Source organism: Callionymus lyra, chromosome 9 (assembly GCF_982586985.1).
Source record: "Callionymus lyra chromosome 9, fCalLyr1.hap1.1, whole genome shotgun sequence".
Taxonomy (NCBI): Eukaryota; Metazoa; Chordata; class Actinopteri; order Syngnathiformes; family Callionymidae; genus Callionymus; species Callionymus lyra.
Genome location: NC_141826.1, coordinates 7,206,208 through 7,231,666, shown reverse-complemented (window position 1 = coordinate 7,231,666; position 25,459 = coordinate 7,206,208). Strand labels below are relative to the sequence as shown.

The following is a 25,459-nucleotide window of genomic DNA, read 5'->3' as shown; positions in this document are numbered from 1 at the left end:
AACCTTGTTATGAATGCGAAGAGCTGTCAATGCAGCCGCTCTCACGCTGGGTTTGTGTCTCCACAGTCACTTGTTTGGGGTCTACATATCTTCCCCGACCACCCAGGGAGTGAGACGCAACCCTGCTGAGTTTCATATGTTTTCTCTTGCGTGGAAATAGATTGTTTGTATAAGAAAAAAGGAATTAAAAGAAGGAGGTGAACATGTTTTGGCCTTTGACACTATTTGTTTGCTTTAGGCTCATTTTATTTCACAAATGTTAAAGAAAATGTCTACGCTAACCAGCTGATGATCTATTTTATGGGAGCGTATATTCCAAAAATCACATTCACCTAAATCAAACCAGAAATGTATAACTTTGAACATTTATGTATATACAGTACATTGAGTTTTTTCTTTGCTTATTGTTCATTTACAATGTTTGTGTCTGCTGTTTTGAAACTGCCAGACCAGTTCAAAATTAATAATTTCAACATCTTGGTTGTGTAATGGAAGTAACTTTAGTTCACTTTGTACGGTGGCCCTGAAGGGCAAAACGCTAAATAAAAATTTGAAAAAGCTAAAGGGCAACCCCAAAACTAAAAGCATATCTACAAAAGGAAACTTAAAGCTGTTTTTATGTATTGTGTTTTAGTTTGTGTTATTGTTGTTTGTCCTTCTGAGCCACCCACCATATATGTGGTCTTAGTCAGGTTACAATACAAGTCTATATTTTTCTTACAAAATATATAATCTTGTTAATCCTGAAGAGCATATTTGGAGTATAAAAAAGTAATTTATATTGTAATTTGGAAACTGTTAACTTTAAAATCATTTTTAAGCAGCCTCTGGCAGTAACACCCTATGTGTTTTCTCATCCAACACATAATATGAAAATTAATGTAAATTCTGCCTCAAAATATTTTAAAATTAGCAAATACAACTTCATCTGCTTCTCGTCGTAGGCCCTCGTGAGTTGGAAATAGTTTGCTGATAATCTTGTACTGCCATCTGCTGGAAGTATCTAACACTGCACAACTGCAGCGCGTCTTTTGATTCAGAAAAGTGATTATTGTATGGATAGATTTTACTTCAACACGAAGAGCTCGTATAAATGAATGATCCACTTCCTGGTAAAAAATATTTTATTTCTCTCACATCAAATTTGAAGGCACATTTTCAATAAACATAATGGATCGTATTAGTAATGACATTATCCATCATGTTCTGTTTGATGGTGTAACTGATTAAAATACTTTTGATTGATTTGATTTAAGGCAGCGTCATCAAATTTGACGCTGAAATGAATAATGTTGCAGCTTTATTGTTTGAATGATCGTGATAAAAATATTATAGTACATATATGTACACTTGGTTTTTTTGGGGGGAAAAACCTTTATATATGTATTACAAAGAAAAAAGAAAACTATTGAGACACTTTATTATTATTGACATTATTTAACCAGCAAAAATTGATGACAGGATAAAATAAAAGCAATTTTGGATTTAATTTCTATTACAAAGATTACAAAATTAACAACTTATTTTAAGTGTGCAAGTGAGTTAGCGAAATTCTAACTTTTATCATGATCAATAATACTGCAGTGCCTGCAATATTTGTACAGTTTTTTCTGCCAATAATAAAACAGTAAAAATGAAACACAGGAGACAAATCATCACTGCAGTATGTCAGAAAAAGACATTGAAATGATGAAAAAAAAAAGGACATTACAAATAACGTGATGTAAAAGGCATCACTTCAGCTTCCAGCACTCTGGTTCAAATCTTACAGTCCACACTTGCCTCCCAACAGTCATTAGCGGTAATTGCATCGTGCATCTGTTCCTGTTGCACTCGAGCGGATTATTTCTCCTTCAGATGTTTCTCCATTGTTCTACATGTGCTGTGCGTCCATGATGTCCAGATACTTGGCATCAATTAGTCGAGGAAGTAGGCTGGTCCTGAGGTACAACAGGGAAATAAAAAACATAATAAAATATCATGTCAGTTTTTTTTTTAACTTCCTTGTAACCGCAAAATGCCTATTAGTACTTAATGCATTGTAATAAGTAATACCTTGTCTCTGCATTTAACCTTCTTTAACCAGCCTCAGCACCAAAGCTACCTCAATTATCTTCACTGACTACAGCCACTGACCTCCTCTAAGACCACCACCGTTGCCGTGACGGACAGCTATAAATCTGGCAAGCCGATCAATAATGAATTTCCTGTCTACTTTGAGGGCATCACAGCAAGAAACCGTGCACTATTAATGTCCGTCTGACACCTTGACGGACCGACGATCCCACATGTTGGCACCTGCATCGTGTGATGTCTCTGGATTTCGTCATGTATTGACTTGGTATCAACAGAGAGGATCATCGACAGAAGGAGTGTAGTAAATATTGAAAACATATATAGAATTCACTTCTTGAATCGAAGATAAAGTTTAAGAATAAACTAGGTAATGTCAAATTATTTATGACAACAAACTAACTTGAAATTCATTCCGTTTATTAATTTATTATTGTTTGTATTGTTTAACCTTTGTGTTATCTCACTGTCAAGCTGAGGGTTGTTCACCTTGACTTAGAGAAAACACAAGGGATACCACAAACACATTTGTTTCCAGCCCTCGGGTCACCTTGACCCAGAGATAAAACAAGGGTTGGGGGCTAATGCTCTTTTTCCTGTTTTGACTTATTGTTTTTTACAATTCAATGGCACAATTACACAATTGTAACATCCTTAGTAAGAATATATGTTGTTTTTTTCCATTTGTCATGAATTGTCTTAAGGCCCCTCATAACAGTGATGGAACATAATGTTGCCCCTTGAGAAATGTAATTGCCAACCAATAACTTAGATAATAATATATAATTCATTCATTTTCCTCATTAATTATAAAGCTTTTTTGTTTAGTTTTTTTTTTTCATTTATGTATTATTGTTATTGCAGATCTACCCCTCATATTCTGGCAGTTTTTTCATGGAGCCCTTCACAGGTAATAACATCAATTTTAGCTGTTGGATGATACTTTTAAAAAGCAAATATTACTTCTTCAAGCTTGTGTCATTTTACCTGATAGGGACGAGCAATATCATCAGAAGCGGGAAGACCATCTTCATGTATGGCAGTGGATACATTCCAAAAGCACAGAGTATGGTGAGCTGAACCATCTGTAGGCCTGTGAAGAAGTGGACCTTCCTCTGAGGCACACGGCGGATGTAATGAGTGGGAGGATAGGAAGTCTACAAGAGTGGGGGAAAAAAAAACGAGTTGCAGCGTATGTTGCAAGAATTTGCACTCTGGCCTGTCAGCTGAAGTGCTCACCTGTTCCTTCAGCAGGAGTGCCATTCGGTCCACCATCTGGTTCCCGTCGAGAGAGGTGGCAGCGATGTAGAGGAAGAGGCCGTAGAGGACGGGTTTTGGGATCCACTGCAGGGGGAGGGGCAGCATGTAAGCAGACAGGCCGATCAGGATGTTCGCCGCCAACGAGGTCAGCCTTGTTTCTTTCACACTGACGATTCTGCAACACCAGGAGAGAGAACACTTACATTAAAGGGCCATGATTTTGGAGATTAATTCAATTAAAATCCGAAGAAGGTGAACGTTCTCATTCAAGGCAACACAACTCTTTTTTGAAGAATCTCTTGTTCAAAAAAGGTTAAAGGATCATGATTTTGTAATGATTACCTTGTATTTACAGGTCAAGGATTCTCTGGTGTTTGTTTCTTTTCAAACAGAAAATGGTTTTCATAGCCTTAACTTAAGAGTCATTCAAGTTCACCTGTGTTTTATGTGGCAATTCCATGTGGATTTCGAAGGCTTTTGGAGGTTTGGTCATTTAATTGTGGCGTCTCACTCTTGCTGCTTGGTTCGGACTACTCTGGAATACCACAGTGATGTGTTGAGGGGGGTTCATGAAGCCGTATCCTCTTAAAAATGACGCCGCCACCTACTGGATGGATGGATGTGTCTTACGATAACAGAACCTAGTTTTGATATTCAACTTATTTTTTCTGTTCCAATATCTTGTTTAGGTGATGATTTCCGTGTAGGGTAAATATGGCAAAAGGAAATTGTAGAATATAAAGTGCACTATATATACTTGCAGCTGTGATTATCTTCATGTTCTACCTTGTGTACCAGTGGATATTTGTAAGCGCTGCTGATGGTAATGGACCTCCAGTTAAGATGAGTGTGATGAGTCACACTAATGCTGTCTTTTGATGTGAGTTTAAGCACCTGCTTACACAATGTGATGATGTACTGCTTGACTATACTTTAGATCTTGAACAAACAAACAAATAATCTCTATATAAAGGTTCAGAGTATGAGTATAATATATGTCCACGTATAATATGTGTGAATCACTTGTTTGCGGTTTTTGTTGATGACTGAGTAATGTTATTTTGAATCATGAAGTTAATAACAATTAAATATCTGTTAAAACAATATATAGCTGAATAAATTTTAAGGCTGGGAAAGCAGTGGTCAAAATTGTTGATTCATTTGTTATTTTATCCTTTAGAAAACACTTGCTATAACATTATGTGATCTGTTAATTATACTTAAAACATACAGTATTTTATATATATGTATACTGTACATACATTAATCAACCATTTCTCATGTGATAATGGTCTGAACTAGTGATGGTGTTGACGACGCTTCATGAAGCAGTATTCTTCTTTTCATAGACCACTAGATGGCACTCTTTTCCATAATTATTGGATTTAATGTTTCATTAAGCTTCATCAGATCAGTAAATGTCAGGATTTTAATGTCCGTTCAAAATGTATACGACCGAATTTCAATTAGATGCTGATCGACCCTGGTCTGTGAAAGGCGCTTTACAAATAAAACGTACTTATCCGACCATGAATTCAAATAGGCAACTCTCCACTTTGATCAATGCCATGTTTTCTTAGGCAACAGTCCATAGCCAAAGTAACAGTGACTTGAATGTAGTGGCGTTTGTTCTTTTAAACCGTTATTTTTAGCAGCAATAAAATAGAGAACATTTATTTATGGTCCATTATCTTACGTGGTGTAAACATGTCCGTTCTCGACGTGCTGCTCTGTTTTTGCCAGCTGGCGGGCATGGAGGGATGAATGTGGGAAGGCGGCGTGCATCCACGGCAGCCCCAGACACGACATGCCGATATTGATAAAACCCGTCAGCACCAAGTCCCAGTGGAATGTCGTTCCTTTAAGCAGCCTAAAAGGAATTTTTGAAGGATAAGTTTTTATTTTGACTTCAGCACAAAACAAAATAATCAAGTCTTACTTGTGTTCTGGCACATGAGTGAGCGAGATGACAATGTTTTGGTCAATGAAGATGAGCAAAGCCAGGAGGAAGCCGAGACCTGCGCAGCTGAGTACGTTCATGCCTGACATGTTGTCAAAAGCAGGGTAATTGAAAATCCGGCCGTCATGGACGCTGAACACAGGAACTGTCGAAAAGAAAACAAATCAATAAATAACTATGAAAATACCCGTCAAAGCACCTTGCACACAAAACTAACACTATACTCATTTTAAATACAATATCTTTTTGAAGTTACATTAATATCAAACCTGAATGAGAAAGCACTGCTACCTTTATGGTTAGGGTTTAAATAGAAACTATATAATGTAACATATACGTATAATCAACATTACATGTCAATACATTTTTAGTTTTTATGACGTATGTATAAACGTTGAGAAATATAAGAGTCAAGGAATTTACATTTCAGATAAAATAAACTGTATTAATGTGTTTTAGTTTCAGTTTATCTGTTGAATATTACTAGGCACAAAATATGCATGTATTATCATTTAAATTCCAATACAAATTTTAAGCAGTAAAATGTCTGTTCCTGTTTATCACCAATGACCCGCAACCATCACTTGACAGGGAGATATATTTCCATCCGTCTCCTGATGATTTAAGATATGTGAGAGACATTCTGTGCCGAGTCTCTGGAGAACTTTCTCTTCAGCTTCTCGACTTTGACGGATCGCACTCACGCTGTATGTCAAGGAAGAGGTAGGAACCGATGAAGGAGAATGTCACCACGGAGATAGGCAAGGCACAGTCTGACACCACCTCTCTGATTCTGCTGTTCAAATATGGGCTGTGGGAAAGGAAGTCGTAAGAGTTTGACAGGCATCACATGAACAACTTAGCATTTCAGAGCATACAGTATACAGTAAAAAATGAATATAAACTATGACTGAATTTAAGATATGTGCCTTTGAAATGTGTTTCTTTATGATAAGTTTGGTACAAATATAAGTACTGATATATAAGCTTTTTAATTGCAGGTGGAAATGATGACACAATACAATATTAGTATTTTGATTTTTCATACCTTCTCTTGATGAGATACAGTGCGTAGCCAAACCACAACGTCCCGAGCATGAGCAGCAAACACAGCACTGGTCTTTCTCGAGTGCACAACACCAAGGACTCAGACAGGTAGATCGGTGGCTGCACTGGGCCTGTCAGGTTTGTCTGGTTCACTTTTTCCAGAATTGAAGAGAACTCCTGCTGCAATACCGTGATGTTTGTAGTCCCAAGTTGTGGTCCATAGTAGTATTGATGGAAAACTATGAGGTGGTAAACAAGAGGAGGGATATTAATGAAATATAAGGAACAATCATTTTTAAAGAGCGTTGCTTTGTTTTAAAACCAGACAAACTGATGTGTATTTACTAGTGATGGGTTTTTTAACCCTTATCTTTATTTAGTAAAACTGTACAGAAACATTTCAAACCTCACCTCATTTAAACTGATTGCGCCACCTACTGACGTCTAAATATAGAAAACTGTTTCTTGAAGCTTCCCAGCTCATCACTATTTTCCACACAAGCAGCTTAGAAAAGTACACATTGTGAATATTTACTTTAGGAAATACTACAGTAGAGGCAGGTGGTACCATATTTCAGTTTTCAAAAAAACATTTTTTTTGAAAGGTGAACTTGTAATCATATTTTTTTTGAACCAGCATAAAAACAGAAATATGTACAGTATTTGATAATTAAACGCAGAAACAATCAAAAATTGTTAACATGAATCAACGTCAATTCTTCTTTCTGCTTCATTGCAAATTTTCAAAAGCCTCAAAATAGCACCAGTGATGGTCAAATGAAGCTTCGTGAAGCAGTGTCATGTTGTTTAGAGGTCAGTAGGTGGCGCCATCAGTTTAAAAATGATGTGATGTTTCATTAGAAGAGTTGTTCAAAACAAAGGATAACAATGCAGACACTGCCATCTAGAGGACTCTGAAAATAATGACACTGCTTCACGAAGCTTCATCAGACCATCACTAGATGGCACTCTCAGATGTAACATAGTTTCTTAAACTGAGTGTGCCACCTACTGTTGTCTAAAAAGATGTGCACTGCTTCATGAAGCGTCATCGGCACGTCACTAGAATTTATGTCTCCAAAAATTGGAAAAGAAAGAGTGAGCTTTTGTTGCTCCATCTCTTTGCTCTCCACTAATAAACCCACAATAAAAAGAAGGAATTCAATAGCAGTCATAATATAAACAAAACTGGATTAGTACTCTGGTATCCTAAAGACCTTGTGAAGGATGTGTGTATTTGCTCTGCAACATTAACCCCAGCAAACAAGCAAGAGGACAGTGCGAAACTTTCCTCTGTATGGGAAGCAATCAAAGTGTGCTTAATGTAGTCTGACTCACTTTTGACGGTGCCTTTAACTGCATCCCCGACAAATGCAATGGAGATGAAAAGTGCAATGACTTCTTCTGTTGAGCTGTGAGATAATGGAAATAAAAGAGGCCCAGCATGATCATTCATGTCAAAACAGGTTTTGGAACCAAGACATAACACATTCAAGGTGGCGAGATAACAAGGGAACAATCAACAACATTAATGGTAATGGAGGAAAAGAGGAAGCCGTAACAGATTTGGGTTTTCTTATCAACGACCTTCCCCACCTGCTACGCCAAATTCTGCACAGCTAAAAATTGGTCTAGCCTGCAGCATGAGTGTCTACCAATGCTTCGAAATAAAGATTCAAATTTATACAACGATTTATCTATTCATTATTGGTTTATTTTTTGCTTATCGTTGGAAATAAAGTTGCTGTCATTTGTACGAACTTTACATGAAAAAAAATATTTCAACCAAAAAATTTAAATTTATTATTTTCTACAACATAATAATTATCTAAATATCCTGACAAGATAACTGACCTTTTGTTCATATTGCTTCTTTTCTTGAATTTTGTCCAAAAAAACAACTTGTTGTTTGGCTGGAGAGATTATTCAAGACTTTTCTTCAGAATAATATCTTGAAACGGGGAATTGCGTCTTAAGTCTTTTGCATCTCTGCATTATTATTGTTTGAAAACAAATATAATAAATAAATAATAACAATAATAATGATTATTATTATATTATAATTGTAATTATACTGATTGTTGAGGTTCAAATGAGTTTTTCTTCCGTGTCCTTGTGTTTTTACCTAATTTACGCTGAACCTAATGAAACATCAGCTACACAAACACATGGTGTAATCCTTAAACTTTACCGTTTAAAGAGCTTCATCAGCAGACTGACGTTGAATAAACCTCCAAGGATGAGGAACAAACTGTTCCACAAACCGATGCAGGCGTAGAAGGCGTCAAAGTCAAGATCGTAGTCGTCACAGATGCCCCTGATCACTGCCAGAGATATTGATTATAAAATGGTTAAATTACATGAATTTACATACATCTTTGACCCCGAGTATAAACTGATACACACCACTTATGAAGATAGCCAGGGGAGCTGTGGTCAGTGGAATGACTAGAGGCGCGCCGGCAAATAAAGAATAGACGACACCTCCAATACTCTGACCAATGATGGTTTTCTGCACGTCTGCCAAGACCAAGTGAAATATTCATGCTTCAACCTATCACGGTTTAATACATGGTGTTTTTGAAGGTGTGCAGTCACACTCTTCACGTACCGATTTCTCCTCTTGTGCTCTCATCATTCAGCGATCCGAAGGCAATAGCTGGCAGAAGGATGGCGATGTAGAGAAAAATGGCAGTCGTGGTGTACTTGAGCAGACAGCGGTCCTTCCCTGTCAATCCTAAATGAATCATTCAAAGGCTCATTAAACATGATGAAGTCTCTTAAAATGCCTTCTATTTCTGTCAAATGATTCAGAGGAAAGCTGAAATACCGTCTGTGAAGTCTGAAGGATACAGACGCAATCTGCGTCGAAGGTCATCGTAAACGCCTTTCCCCACTTTTACAAAATCTTTGCACTGTTGGAAGAAAAAGGCGGAATCAATCAGGCACTAAAGAGACAGCTGGAAGACATAAGTGCTCTGTTAGCAGGGAGGTTGATCATAGGATAAAAAAAAAAAGTGTGTGTTTAACACTCTTTAAGCTCTTTCTTGCCTGAGAGGAGCAAGAAGTGGAGAGGCAATGTCTGACAGCGACATCTTGGCTGCGATAGTACATGGGTTGGCAATTTTAAGATGCTACGATGACATGGGACGAGCTGTCTAACTGCGCTGCAGGATGATGGTGAATAACGTTGAAATGCCAAGCCTGTCATTTTTTTTGACAAAAAATGTTATTTAAGGTGCATATTTCCTGTCAAATAAGAAAAATAAATACCGAATAGTTCCGATATGTTCATTTTTAGCATAATAAATGCACTGGTTTTATGGTGCTGTTGAATTTAAATAAGATATCAGCGCTTGAGTGTAATAATGTCTAATGAATGTCAACACAAAAGCCATAAATCTGATTAAATCCAACCTGTTCCCAGCCTGTTTTCATGGCCACAAATATGGTGCCTTGGCTTCTCCTCTAATCCCCCATTGAGAGACCACATTTCCTCCTAATTTAAAGGCTGCACATAATTAAGTATTTAGTCATTACACCACGGTGCACATTTCTCTTCCAAGTTCATGGTAGCCTTGGCAGAATTTACGTTCTGTTGCCCAGCGTTTTTTTATTTTCCTAAAATCTAATAAAGTGCACAGCACCCAATATACTTTATTTTACTCTCCAGATAGTTTCGAGATTGATTAATGGAGAACCATGATGGTGTTCTCAACATGAGGCAGGACATATTTTTAGGATGCTATTTTTAAACGTGATTATGTAAGCGTGATGCACATCTCAAACCTCTAGGTTCTTGCCCTTGCGAGGATCTGAGTTGTCCACTTCCTTCTCTTCTTGCTTGTTGTCGGCGATGCAGAGCTGCTTTCGATGATAGAGTAACTCCTGTTTGAACTCCTCCTCCGTCTTGGTCTCCAGAAGTTTCTGTCTGAAGGAAATGTCCGAAAACATAGTCGCAAAGGTTCGACCGAGCTCAATGGCGGACTTTGTGCTTTTCTGTAAACAAAAATACAAATGAACTGAATATCTGTTAACTTTCATTGAAGATTGTAGATTCTAATATCTGATTTTTTTATCAACCATTTCACAAGTTTTACCGTTCTGGGAGGAGTGAGAATGAGAATGACAAAGCGTGCTTCTTGACAATTTGCTCCCCAGTTCTGAGGCCGCTCCAGACGGACAACGCAAACATGCCGTTTCTGTAGCGACCGAACGTTAGCACTGAAATAAATGAGGCATTATTTAAAAGTTGAACATTGAACTTTTTCAGGAAATGTCATCGCTCAACTGTGAATAAACTCACAGAATACAAAGCCAGGACTGTTGGTATCGGATGCCAGTCGATGTAGAAGTGACACCTTGAATGGTATCTGTTAAAAGATGGACTGTTGACAAAAGTTTACAAAGGTAAAGTTAGTTTTTGTGATGGAAAAGTAGTCTAAACACCAATATTTGTTCATGATTACCATCGCATTCTCTTCCTCCTGCATCTGTGAATAGTGAGTTCATGACATCCTCAATGTCAAAATCGCCCTGGTTGTCGTCGACGACATGAGTCAACATTCTCCGAAGGACATCGTCCAACGTGGCGGATTTTTCATCGAGTAAAATGCTGGCCTGCTCCAAGAAGTTGTCCAGGTCTCTGTGGGCACGTACTTCCTCCTGGAAGTTCATTGGCTTCACATACTTGTGGAGGGAGAGAGGAAAGTACAGGTGAAATGAGTCAACGACAATCACTGCTCTTCTATCACACATTAAAGGTTGATTTGTGCCTAATATTTATTTTATTTTAGAATAAAATATACAATAAGCCTAAAGATTTCATGCTGTTCTTTTTCAAACAGTAAAAAAACAACAATATTTTACCTTTCTGGTTGTGTTGAGAAGGCCGTACCCAGGAATGCCATCTTCTTCTGTGACCAAAAAGCAATGAGTAAATTTAAAAATGTCGCTTCACATAGCATTTAATAACCATTGTTACCATCTTTCCTGAACTAATGTTGCCATAGAATCCTATTGTTGATTATTTGAACTACAATCTGATTTAATTTTCAATAAACAAGTTTGTTACAAGCTTATTACAGAAAGCGTATCACATTAAACATTAGATGATAAGATTTCATGAAACAACTGATATGGTGTCTTCATTTGCGATCCACTAGATGGCAGTCTCGACAATGCTCTACAATTCTTGGCTTTGAACCAATAATTATAATTTTACAAAACAGAAAGCATCATATTCTAAACTCTGAATATCGATAAATCGTGAAAACTGAGCGGTATAAACTTAAAATCACAATGGAATATGAATTTAATCCTTTCAGGGTATATTATTGATTTTAAAATGATTAAGTGTTTCTTAAATTGTTTTGAAATCCATTAGCAAAGCAAATCTCCTTCTTCCTGTTGTCTCTGTGCTTGCGGCCATTTTCACTCTAAGGCAGGTGCAATGAGATCAACGATGGTAGGACAGTATTCTCCAACAAGGGGCCAAATTGTATTCAGTCTACTGTTAATACAAATATACTGTGCAGATGTATCATAAAACTTCATCATCATTGAGCAAATCATTATGGACGCTGTTAATCTAATTTGAAGACTCAAAGAAAATAAAGTGAATCGAAACAGCGTCTTCATTTCATATTTGTAATATCAATATTCGGTTCTCATCCCACCTGAAAGGCTGATATGGATCTGGTTGCCATTGATATGGTCCTTGCCTGCGACGCCTGGATTTTTTCCATCAGCAAGCTCTGTGAAGAGAATCATCCCAATTAGCTTTAGAACTCATTAATAACTAAATATGTTTTGTCAGTTTGGGATAAGACCTACTTCCTAGTAGGTTAGATTCACTTAACACAAATGTTTACACATTACTAATTTGCTGTGTTAAGGAATCAACAATAGAAGAAACTAAATATTAATAATATAAGTATACCTAGTATACCTGCATATCTTAAGCTTATTTATAAACACATAATAAGACACATTTTCGCAGCAGTTGAAAAAATCTTTGCAAATGAGAAAACTTAACTTGATATAACTAAAGCAAGAATGCAAACCTCTGACAAGGAACCCATTTCAAATGATACATGATACAATGAACATATCTGGAAGTCTGAGATGAGAATAAGAATAAGCATGTTTGGCTTATTTGCTGTGTAATATGGCAAATTTACATAGAACAAAATTAGATTACGGGCCCCATTATTATGTTGGCATACTTGTGTCAAAGGTTTTAGCTGTCAAGAGCTTAACACACTGCTGGTTGTTATCATTATTTCCGCTGCTCCTCATTGAGTCAATGAGTATTTTTTGCCATTATTTATTCTATAATGAAGCTCTCAGCACAAGAACGAGGGGACTTACCATTAAATAATTACCATTAATAATATCAGCAATAACATTCCACTTCCATCGCCGACATAATTTATTTTAAATTTATTTTTGTTTTTCCTTTATTGCATTTTGTTATTTAGTTTTCTTTTCTAACAACATTTTAAATGATCTAGTCATGAATTATTGTAAATATACACAAGCTGTATTTAAAAAAATTAATAACTATATTCCACTTAAAATCAAACAAATAAAATCAAACCATTTTTTGTTTTAAAACTTATTTTTAATTCACAATGTTTTATCATTATATATTATTATATTATATTATTTGTTTGTTTGTTTGTTGTGTAGTGTTCGGTCTGATGACAACAAAATAGCGGAGAAGAAGTTAGCTCGTAGTAACATTTGTTTAGTAAGGAATTGAGTATTTTCTACAATCTCATGCAGAAGGATATCAGAGTATGAATGTGTACTAACCCATTTCTTGGAAAACATATCCATTCTTGGAACTCCCGGATGATGGAGCCTCTATGAAAGAAATCATATTAAAATAAGCATTTCAATAAGTTTCAAGAAATGTAGACACAATTGATGAGAAATATGTAGGAGTTATAAAAATAGGTTTTTGCTCAAGATTTGCTCGCATCTCTCTTGACTACTCTCTGCATTCCATTCACAGGGATTAGGCAAATTACTAGCAGTGTAAGAAACAGATAGAAAATACATAACAATGATGTGGGAACCAGGCAACCAGATTTGTGTATTCTATAGCTACATTGTCTCTACACAACAAACATACATGAAGTTATTGTTACTGTGGAAAATGGTGGTTGGTCACAAAAACACTATTTTGGTTTTAATTTCTCTTTCAAAGAAATCCAGGTTGTTAAAAATGTGAGATATTGGAAAATAAAAATGTAAAGATCCCAAGGTTTCAATGAATCAATAAATATATTTGACAATACCCAAGTTTCTGGATACTGATTTTTAAAAACCCTGTTGTGCTAATCCAGTTTCAACTGGACTTTGTGAGTAAGCACTACTGCCAACAACTGTCCCATTGACTGAATTTGACAAAAAATGAAAAAAAAAAAAGTGTAATAACAGTAGAATTACTATGATTTGACGTATCCATTTTGAGAGAAGGGCTTTTTATCTGGTACTTTTTTATGTATCCTTGAAAATCCTCTCAGTAGATTCTTGTAATTTAAATGTTGAGATGAAATGTTGCCTGACGTTATCTTTGAGCTCCTGCAAACAAGACAGGTTTGTGTGATAAGAACAGTTGTTTAACATTTGTAGAATTTGAAAATAAAACAACATGCCGGAAGAGATTTCGCTCAGAAGCTACTATAGTCAAAGACATCAGCAACTCAAAAGTGACTTTGAAACTGAAACAGACGGTAGATTAAGTGAAACTCCATGAGGACTGTGACCTTGTCAAGAGGTCTCAGTTCCCCTGGTGAAAGTATTCCAAGACATAAAATACTGTTCTTCCTCGATAAGGGGAAAAAAAAAGAATAGAGGAACATGTGTGAAAATGTGTTACAAAAATACTTTCTTTTGCCCACTGGCAACAAAAAACATTATATTCACCAGCTGGGAGTGATGTTTGTACAGTCGGTCTTGTATTTCTGGAGAGAGGAGCTTCTTTCTCCGCCTGTGGCTGAGTGTTGCTCCAAGGGATGACAAGTCAAGGCCGTATCTCAAAGCAGATTAGACTGAACATTCCCAGGCCTCTTCTACTTCACAGGTGTTAACACAGACCGCAGGGAGCCTCAACAAGCTTCTTGTAGCTTCACACGGCGAAAACTGTCTGTGTGATTTAGACTTTTAGAGTCATGTCTCATAAAGATAAAACGCTGTGTACACATCTATCACTCGTGCATCTAATCAACATGATGGAGATAAAGGAAACGATTAAAATTTGATGGTTCCCTTTATGACCTGCTGAGTTTGCAATCTCTCTACAAAGGATTTGAGTTATTCTGCGTCAGAGCCGTGGACTTCTTGTACTTCCAAAATGGTGATGGTTATGACAGGTTTTTGGGGACTGCATTTTCCACGAGGGACACTCGTTATACCTAAAAATAGTTTGCCCCACTAACCTGCTGGAGAACTTTAAGGGTCAAACCATTCCACATATTGACCCAGAGATTGTCCAAAGCCATTTTTTTTTACTTTTCGAGTCAAGACTGTTTTATAGCATTTGTGCTCTTGACATACAAAGTTCCACCTTCATGGCCCAGTGGTTATTATTGGATGTTACATGACATTTCCAAAGCAAGCGTACCTGTGTGTTGAATGGTCAGTGATCTGACTTCTTCAGTTCTATGATCTTAAATCCTCACAAATGCACAGTCAGACAAGATAATTTACCGGATATTGTTAATCACATACTCGCCGGAGACTTTCATTCCATTTTGTCATCCGTGTTATGTTCATTTTTAAGATGGGGGTGTAGATGTAAATGTATATCAACCAATATCACGTATGTAATACTAATGGTTCTCGTACATTTTGGGGATAAAAGACAGACGAAGACAGACTCCGGTAGTTGTTGAAACTTAATGAAGAAGTTATTTTCTGATTCCACTATCTGTCACTCTCTACAATCAATTGATTTAAACAATTTAATTTATAACCGAGTATTCTTTAAAAACATTTCCGAAACTGCAATTTCGCAAAGATGATAAATTTCATTCCATACTTGGTATTTGTTCTATCATTATGATCGCAAGTTCATACATTTTTGTAAATTATGTTTGAAGTCCTTTTACTGCTTTTTCTTTCACACAAATGATCACCAATGACATTTTCAAAGATTAAGAGGCAGATTCAGGTAATTGTAAAGACATGATCACAGGTCATTTAAAGCATCAGTTCTTGGATCTTCTCCCACTTAGTCTGTGAAGAGACAATTCAGCTCATCTGAGGCTAAACCCTGACAAAAGGTTTTCCTGTCAAACGGTTACTATTTTATGCACCTGGTGCATGCATGGCTTGGTTTTGAAGATGTGCTAAAATGACCTGATTGAAGCAATGTATAACAATACTGCCACCTCTGTCGTAACATAATACTTTACCGCTTTACATGTGGTAAATAAAACACGACTTTTTGATGTATGCCACAAAGGCATTTCCAAACAAATAGTTATACCTTATTTTTAATGTCAATTGTGGGTATTTTTTTCTTACCCATTATTAAGTATGAACGAATTCACTTACTGTTTTGGTTGTGAAGTATAATGTATTTTGTTTTGCAACATGTAATGTTTGTTTTGATTTAAGCTAGCCCTGTTATATTCAATAACATTAATACAGATATCCTTCTCAAAAAAAGTAAGGTTGCCATAGTAACTTTATTAGTCTTTTCTGCCTTATCAGTTGACTGATATTAACCTCGAGACACCAACTTGCATCCTTGCTGCACAGTCGACAAAACACCAGGATTATATTAAACAAGGTCAGTAGAAGGAATACAATGCTTTACAAACATCCATTTTGTAAGAGCTAAACAATATGTTGTACAATGTATTTCCCTAGATAATGCTTCATTTCACTTTCACCAGCGAGAAAATAACTGTGTGTACACTTAAGTGTCTGACAAGTGACAATGTACACATTTAGACAACACAGGTAGAGCAAATACAGGAAAAGGAGAATCACACCTCATTCCACTTCAACACCTCAAAGACATTATCAACAAATATTTGCCCAACCAGTGAAAACAGAGATGGACCTAAACTGAAGTGAAACATCAGAGCTTTTATGTATCAGAATGAGTTAGAAAAATGTCAGTCAAAGTTAAGCCTTGGAGACTTTTTTTCTGGTTATAATCTTCTTAGTCCCTGTGAACCTTTTTTCTTTAACCCATTAGAGGCAACAAAAATTGGAGCCATAATATTTATTCAAAGTATTTTTTTATATAACAATGGTTTCAAAAATAAGGGTACGAATATAGGATGAATATGGTCTCCAACTTGCATTCAATATATTGTGAGATTAGGCACCAGGTATGAACGTCCACTGTTAAACGGTCTGCTCAATAAAAATTATTCCATGACATGCATGGCTACGGTTTATTACTTTAATGTAAATATTGACACTGATCATCTCCGGCTGGCTTTCTCTCTCCACCGGCTACTGTGTTTTCAAGTAGTGAGAACACCAAACAACAAAACAAAGTCTGAAAGTAAAAGAAGATTTAGAATCATTGTCTTCCTTGGAAATGAATCCCACGTGCTGCTGAACACTCCTGAAGTGTTCTTGAACGCCTCAAGCAGATACTCCATCAAGCCACACTGGGGGGTTTCTACCAGACTTTTGACACATGGAGTTTCAAGTTGCCTCTTTAAAGGACCTTCTAACCCCCAACCCGGTAAAAAACTTACCAGAGGGCACAAAATGGAGGACCTTTTTGTTTTCCATGTTCTTGCGATTTTCAGGTGAGCAGACTTCTGGAGGTCAGCCCATCATCATTGTCTAGCTAAACTCTGAAGTCTCCCAAAAAAAAACTCCCTGGTGGTATCTTCTCAAGACCCCAAGACACACACATCTACTGAGTTAGAATTACCTCCTCTAGCAGCACGTGGGTTTGGGGGAGGAAGTGGGAGGGCGCATAGATAGTCATGACTAATGCTGCGGGGTGTGTTTTTCTCTCCCGGGTCCTTGTGCCTATTTTAAAAGCAATGTGGAAGTTTAGTTTGTAAATACTGCATGTGGGCTTTGACCATTGGTGGATCACTGTAAGTTGAAGAAAGCCATGTTTAAAAAAGGCAATTCCAACTATTGTTTGATACTCATTTTACTGCACATCCGGTTAGCAGCTAAACCGGTTTTTCACAATGCAAATGATCAGTCAATCCTTTTTTTAAAAAGGCCTATTTAAGTAATAGATCTTTTGCAAAGCTTTTTCATTCAATTCACACCTTATTTACTTTCCTGACTTTTTTTGTATATAAATGCCCTAACTTTCTTCGGAAAAAAAAAAAGAAAGTATAACCCTATGAGAAAAAAAGCACTTTAGCAAGTTGGCTAGTAGGTAGCACTAGCTTTAACTCATAAACTGCTAGTCTAACTTTATAATAGGAAAATATAACTTGTTAGCTATTAGCATGAGTGTACTAATTTGCTATTTGTATTACCCCAAATTGAAATACTCTTATTTGATTCAAGAACATACATTTTAGGTTGTCTTTAAATTAGTTAGCAACAACTCAGCACCACCGAGTTTCAGCCTGGTTTTTAACATCCTCCCCCGAAATGGTTAGCAACTTTTAAAAACAGCTAATGCTAATTTTCTTAATCCATTGTTTCAGCTGATAAGAATTCTTTGCATTGCATTGTTAGTGAAGGGTTCCACCAACTAGGAATTTCCTCTGGTTCTCTAAAGTGTTCCCCAAAAAATACTTGTCTAAAAACTGTTGGGCTTTGCTTGATGTGTTAGAGAGGTAAGGAAGTAGGTACACTTCCTCATAATGGAGTACTACTCTGTGAATAAGAAACAATTTGAACCCTTGTAAATGTGTACACGTTTTACGAGTTTTGATAAACAGTTGTTGTAAAGCAAATAAAACATGCTTTTTATTGAGATTTAATACCATGTCACAAAATGTTTTACTATTTCTGTTTGCTAGTTTGCTAAGTTACAGCTTGATCATGATACTTTAATTTGTCTACCTCGCTTAAGCATTTTATCTTTTACATGAAGCAGAGCAAACTTTTTCTGATAAAAATTTTATTTCTGTATTTTAAAGTGTTTTTCTATATAAATTTCCCTTATTCTTTTATCATGTCCTTATCTTGGTCCCTGAGCCAGGTCTTATTAAAACGTTCTTTTCCACTGATTACCGATTATAAAATAAAACGCATGAAAGAATGCTTGCAACTTCCACTGTCAGCCACCAGATAGCAGCAGAGCACAAGCCTGAGACGAGTGGAAGTGGGAACCCATTGCTTTCTACTTATGGCTATTTCAAATACTATATCATATCAAAAATAAGCAAAGTTTTTATAAAGCTGACCAATTTTTTGCAACATGTATCCTTGATTCCAAAAAGTTTATTTAAGGCTAAATATCTCTGCCACTGTTCTGTTAAACAGTGGCTATGAAATGCTGCATTAATAAACTAATGTTCTTATGGTCCACTGGGAAAGTACATGATTGTTGAGCTTAGAGTGAAACATTAATCCAGCCAAAGAAACACCTGAGGGCAGCAGCTGAGGGTTAAAAGGAAGAGCTGTGCACAAACGTGAGCAAGGCCAAACATTAACAAGTATACTGAAACATCGTTGACTCGATGTGCTAAAGTAATGAACAATTAAAATCAATTAAAACCTTCTGAGAGTCGTAATACCCAGCTGATCCCAGTTTTATGATAGAGTATTGGATAAGAGAATAGATTTGCGCAATATTGAACTAGCTGAAAACCATAAATCCAAAACGGCGTGTATGATTTATCTTGCAGTCAAACATTAAATAGCTGGCAAGCATGAGATTAACTCGCACACGAATACATAATTCATTTCAAACTTCATCTTATACTCATCGCTATTAATTCAATAAATGTTAATTCCTTTAAACATATGGGAGCAATAATGCTTGACATTTCAAAGACAATTACTTTCTTAAGAAGTTCAAATAAGTTCTCTTTTTTAGATCAAGAAAGCGGCTAGCATGTAGAGTTGTAGCTACTTACAAGAATGGTTCAGCCTTACCTTCAATCGCATGTTTTTTTGTGTCTTCTGACATATCATACGATTCCTTTTTCACCTTCATCCCGATACAAATTGTTTGGGATATAGTCTGTTTATGGTGCAGAAGAGAAATGCTCTTGATACGTTGCTGGTGTTTTCACACAGGTACGAAAGGGGCGTGTGTCTCGCCAATGAATAACACCTTAATGTCCTCGCCGCCAATCACCGGGAGCATGCATGAGGTATTGAGGGAGGTGATGCTACGGGGGAAGGAAAGAGAGGACACATGTGAATAAATTCCCCCAAATAAGTGAGTTTCTTTGACATTTTAAGTTAAGTCGTCCACACCACCACTGTCATGCTAAACAAAGACCTAAGAATCTGTTTGAAACTGTTCGAACCAATAGACGTGACTTCAGATAACTCTGAGAGAAAAGTCGATATAGTTTGTTTGAAGTTATTTCAACATATTTTTGGCTATCAATGATTAATAATCCATCTATCAGACAGACAGACTACACAGTTGAAATATATACTTTAAAGGGCCAAGACAGGAGACTCAGAGAATCAGGGAAAAGCCTGCACAGATAAACATTTCTTAAGATGTTTCTTACCTGTTTTGATCCTGAAAGAAACTGGCAGCCAGTGTAGAGTTTTAAGGATCAGGGAAATGTGAGTTCTTCTACTAGAGCCGAGTTTTGTATTAAATGCAGGAGAGACAGCTCCTCTTGTTTAGACACGCTTTACTCACTTCCTAACAGACAGACAAACAGACATTTGTCAAATGAAATGTGGACCTTAAGACAAAAAAGCATTGATCCTGTCTTATGCTCAAATAAAAGAAAATGCAGTTTGATCCCAGGCAGAAACACAGGTTATCAGACACGGATTAGAACTTTATTATAAGGCATTGGAAAAGCCAAGAAAACCAGATCTACCTTAAAACACAATAAACCTTGAAAATAATGGGAATAATATGGATTGTGGATCAAAAGCCACTGTGAAGTCACGCAGGTCACTGAGAACCTCACAACAATCATCTACATCCACGTTTAATTTGTCACTAACTGTTTCCGAAAATGCATACGTGGTGTGAATACACTTCTACAGGTTTGTCCAAAGGTGCTTTGAAATAAATCATACTTTGTACTGTAGTATCAAAATATATTACAATTCTATCAATCAATATAAATGTCCGTCCAATTCACTTATGCTGAGGAATTCGATTCCTGCTTCTTTATTTAGATCATGACTGAATGAAGATACGTCATGACAGATGATCTCCAGTGACCTCAGAGTCATTACAACTGGGAATGAAAACGGAAACGCAGCATTTAATAAAAGGTCAAGAAAAGTTTTGTCGTCTATTTCCAATATTTAGTCTGATTAGATCTAACCTGACAACGATAACGAAGGTCTGTCTCGGCCAGTTATAAGAGCTCATGTGCTCGCGTGGATAACAAGCCTTCTTTATTAAAAATAATTGCCATGAACTCTTCCAACTCATTTAGTTTAAGATTAAGCTGAAGGTTCCATTTTCAGCTCACTGATGCATAAAAAATACCCCGACACTGATTATAGAGAATCTGTAACTGTGTAAAATCATTCATTTATGAAACATCTTCATCAAAGCTGGTTCCTGTATAACAAAAACTATACCTGATTTTTATACCTGGTATTTATCATGTTTTTATTTCAAGCAATGCTTGTAAACACAGTAAAAAACGACCGCTTTTCCAGAAAAGTATTGCAAAAGTTCAGACCAACTGTTTTTAAAGCTTTTGTCCTGAGTAAGTTCTTTACGCTGCCGTCTCCAATGTATCACCATCTATTCATTGATGTCAAATTTACATTCAAAATGTCTATTTCCTGCTTCAACAGCCATATTGATCACCTTTAACTTAAACAGCAACTAATCTCAAAACCTAACTCTCTTGACATGTTTCAAATGTTGAAGTCCCTCATCATGATAACGACTTTTAAGGTATTACTTTCTCCAGACAGCTCCTTTGGTGTTGGAGACTTCTGGGATTGACAACATGCGGTGAGAAACCTCGATGCTTGACCAATCACATCAGAGTGGGTTATGGAAAACCAGATGTATCTCTAGAAAAACAGTGATTTCAGTGGGTGGGGCTTAAGCACATTTTCGAAGGTTAGTTAAGTTTAAAAAAAAGAGTTTTGTACAAACAGACAATAATAAAGAATTTCGCTAACCAGAACTCCTTAGAGAACAAATAATGTAAGTAAGTGTTGAATATGACAACACAAAAATGTACCCCTAAAATAGTTGGTCCTATATTTTTGTCTCGCAATGTATATGAAAAATAAAATACATCTCTGGTATTGTTCAGAGAATCAGGGCCAAATGTGGACACAGGCCTTAATAGATCAAAGCCAAACATCATAAAGCAGAGAGTGACATCTAGTGACCTTTTTTAAAATGAAAACTTTATTTATGCTCATGATAAGTGTGTCAAGACAATTATGATGTACTCTAATCTATAATGACCGCACAAGTTTGTCTCCTTCTCATTTCAAGTGTTTCGCCCATATGTGCAAATGAACACATAACATTATTTGTTCAAAGATGTGATTAAACAGACAATATATCTATATATTGGCAGAAAATGCCAGTCAACTATTAGTAAATGCCCAAAATTGTATCATCATGGCATCAAAATTACAAACTGGGGCGAGCACACGATATTTGTACCCTTTTGAAAATGAATGCCAAAAACAATTTATGTACAATGGGACATTTTTCCAGAAATTTGCACAGACCAACCAGCGGCTCAAATTCTGTAGAGGCAGCAATGCGAAAGGAGCCATTTCTGTGCTGCACAACCAGCTGGTCAGCTTTAAGACATGGCTATGTGCAGTTTAGTGGACAGAGAACAAGCTGTGCTCATCTGTAGCTTAACAAGTAAACACAGCATGATCTTTGGACTTTTTTAGGGAGATTTATGCTCACCTGTTAAAGGAATGTCTGCTTTAAATAACACAGCACTTCCCGTGGCGTTAAAATAAGAGACCTTCCTACTATATCAAAACTGTGTTGGCACTTTATCGCGAGGATCGCTTTTAACTTTGGGAAAAATGTAGGTCACTTTATTGAAGATATTCTGCTGGAAGGATAGAACGGGTCATCAGGACTCGTTAAATATTTGGAGACAAGCCATATAAGTTAAAGAGATGAGAAAAAATGAGAGCACAGCCAGCTCCAATTTGTCACTGCTAAGTACTGCCCGGACTCCATTAGTCGACCTTTTTGGTAATTATACTCCAACTTTATTTAATATCGGAGAACATTCAGATTTGGAAATGCTTTGTATTTAGTGGGTTTAAAATCAATCATGGGAACTCAATGGCTATTATAGTCTCTTTGTTTTACATGAAAATATTTTTTGTTTTGTCATGTTGGAATGTATTTTTAATTATTTGAATCAACACTAGAAGCATATTGTTGGGGAGAGCATGAATGTTTTGACCTTTAGAGCAAAGCACATACATCATAATAATGTTAATAATACATTTACAGCCGCTTTAGTTATGACAGGTCACATCTGAACAGATCATAATTGCACCTAACATTTTCAAATAATGTGACTACAGGTCAGTTAACAAAGTGGAAGTGGCTTTGTAGAATGCGTTTGACCTGTTTCCTTTCATGCAGAAGACCAATCTACCGTCCCCAGGTTTGGGAGGTAAAAATGTAATAATACTGGAGTTAAAGTACAAACCTGTGCCTGGAACACTTAAATCACTATACCATCTGAAGCATCTTTAAATTAAAAAACGATTTTCTCCAACTTATTTCCTTGATAGGGCGATAGACAAGGTACAGCATTTGTTTACCCAGGTAACTATGTAATTTAGGACATTTTTATTTAAATTGGAAATCGCAACCTGATCTTGGGGTACATATATTACATCCAATAGCATCCCAGTTTCCACCCCAGCAAGTTTAATAGTCAATTTCCAAGGTTCTTCACACAGATACAAACAACTGTGTATTAATGTGAAAACAAATAAAATATCTCTGACTAGAAGTTTACTTCAACACGGAAACTATCTTAAACAGAAGTTAATCCATATTTTGGCGTTCTTGTGGAAACATTTGGCTGATTTACCTGAAGTTAATTAACCCTTTTAAGGCTAAATGGATAGCCTATCATCTGGATTTGTTTACATTTTATTTAATAGATTCATTTTATCCTAGATCAGCCAAACAGGACAATATAGGTAAGTGCTTTTTTCCTTTAATCTCAGTTTTCAAATATTATGCTACGTTATTTTACTTCCTTTAGAGGATGTGAAATAACTTATTTAAACGTAATTCATTAAGACTTCTGAAGATAACAATTGTCTCAGAAATGTCAAGCGCCCCCATATGTTATAAATAAACATCCATTCAATTATTACATGGTATGAACGGGCAAACTGAAATTAAAAGTTTACAAAAGCATCTTTTTCACACCACCACTTTTGATTCAACATTTATAGCCAGTGTGGTAGAACTAAGCCACTTGGTTGGTCTTAACGAAGCATGGTTATAGGAACTTTTTTTTAACAAATATGGCTCCCCTCAGAGAACACATTTCTTGAGCGGAGTACGTGCAGCAAATGTTTATTCTAACTATTACATAAATTATTCAGTGCTTAGTTTTCTTAGAAGTGTTCTAGGTTTACTATTTCCAGATGTTTATGAGGTTTCTACTTATTTTGAACAGGATGTGTACTACTGAAGCTTCATGAAGCAGTGTCCTATTTTAAGGGCTCTGTAGGTGGCGCCCTCAGTTTGAAAATGATGTGATATTTGAAAAAAAAAGTATGGTAATTAACCATTTCCTGTTGTCAGTTGTCAGTTACCTCACCTATAAAATATGTAATTGAATTTAGAATGATGAAACTTAAGTAAAGAATAGAGCATATATGAATGAAATTGATATTGTGTGGTGTTCAAAGGCGGAAGCCTCTTGTTGCTGCACTGTTACACATAAAAGTATCCTGTTAAACCAAACTCCTGTGGCCCAGAGTTCTCCCTCTCACCTTATTAGTGCGGCTTCACTTCCTCAGACCTGCTGAAGCAGAAAATATGTCACCTGTGTGTGTCATTATGTCCACACTCTTTTTTTTTATGAAGCCCACAGTTCACGTCTCACTGGTATACATTATCCAGTTCAAACTGGAGCGCTGAAAACCGGCAGTAAAAATCTCTGGCAGCACCCAAACAATCCAGGATCACTCATTACCTAATTGTCGCTCATTAACTCCGAACCATCTGGAGTCTTCGAGCGAACCTGAAACATCCTGTTGTTTAAAAGGGAAGATTAAAGTAGCAACTGAAATTAAACAAAAGGCTCCATATGGCAACCAGAAGTATTTAAATGTGTTTGATAATGCTGCAAGAATGGATGCTTGACTTTTCTGTCTCATCTTAGTGACACTTGTATCAAACAATAACACATTAGTAACACACAGGAATTATGTTACTGTTGTCCTTGTGCTTTTGTGGTTTCATCAAAATACTGTCCTGATTAAAAGAGATAGTTGAGAAGTAATGCAATGAGTAAACCAAAGAAAAAAGGTCCCAAAGGAATCAATCCTTGGACAATTGCTGTTTGCAAGTCTCTGTGTCTGTATCTTATGCCAAGCAGGAAAAGTTTTTATTAACACCAACAGAGAAAAGTGCAACTTCATCTTGATTTTACATGAATAATCAAATAATAAATAAAAAAAGGTTACGCATTCCTGGTAATATTTCTGAGTACATAATCACCTCTTAGTGTGGGCGATGTGGCTTGCCCTCCAGTGATTGCTTCGTCTCTAAAGTTGAGCTTTGAGTCTACTTGTGTCCTCTCTTGAACATTGTTGCCTGACCTAATTGTAATTGGGATTCAATGTAGCAACTAAAATGCTAAGAGTTTCAGTCAGAGGATGAAATCTATGGTATATTGCTAAAATAATATATATATATTTTTTAAATATTAACAGAAATATTCTTTTGCAGCATCACAACCACACTAAACATTTTGTTGATATGTATTGGTGATGGGTCGATGTGGTATCATGATA

General features: G+C 36.4%; 1 protein-coding gene across 1 annotated transcript; it reads right to left on the bottom strand.

Moving 5' to 3' along the window:
• Positions 1-1,403: 1,403 nt before the first annotated feature.
• On the bottom strand, positions 1,404-17,235 carry LOC148071728 (solute carrier family 4 member 11-like). The gene is made up of 20 exons (XM_087799321.1): positions 17,077-17,235; positions 13,160-13,210; positions 12,019-12,096; positions 11,210-11,256; positions 10,810-11,029; positions 10,647-10,728; positions 10,441-10,564; positions 10,130-10,339; positions 9,171-9,255; positions 8,952-9,077; positions 8,747-8,860; positions 8,532-8,664; positions 7,679-7,752; positions 6,342-6,579; positions 5,998-6,104; positions 5,273-5,438; positions 5,030-5,203; positions 3,313-3,508; positions 3,061-3,230; positions 1,404-1,940 (listed from the first exon to the last, which is right to left on the bottom strand). Exons 1-20 carry the CDS (start codon positions 17,111-17,113, stop codon positions 1,874-1,876), a joined length of 2,499 nt encoding a protein of 832 aa, XP_087655447.1. The 5' UTR covers positions 17,114-17,235; the 3' UTR covers positions 1,404-1,873.
• Between the last annotated feature and the right edge of the window lie 8,224 nt (positions 17,236-25,459).

Excerpts from the sequence above, each read along its gene's own strand:
- LOC148071728 (XM_087799321.1), bottom strand. The coding sequence starts at position 17,113 with ATGGAAAACAAAAAGGTCCTCCATTTTGTGCCCTCTG. Across the intron at positions 12,097-13,159 it reads ATATGTTTTCCAAGAAATGG|AGCTTGCTGATGGAAAAAAT; the intron begins GTTAGTACACAT and ends TTCTCTTCACAG. Across the intron at positions 6,105-6,341 it reads CTGTATCTCATCAAGAGAAG|CCCATATTTGAACAGCAGAA; the intron begins GTATGAAAAATC and ends CCTTTCCCACAG.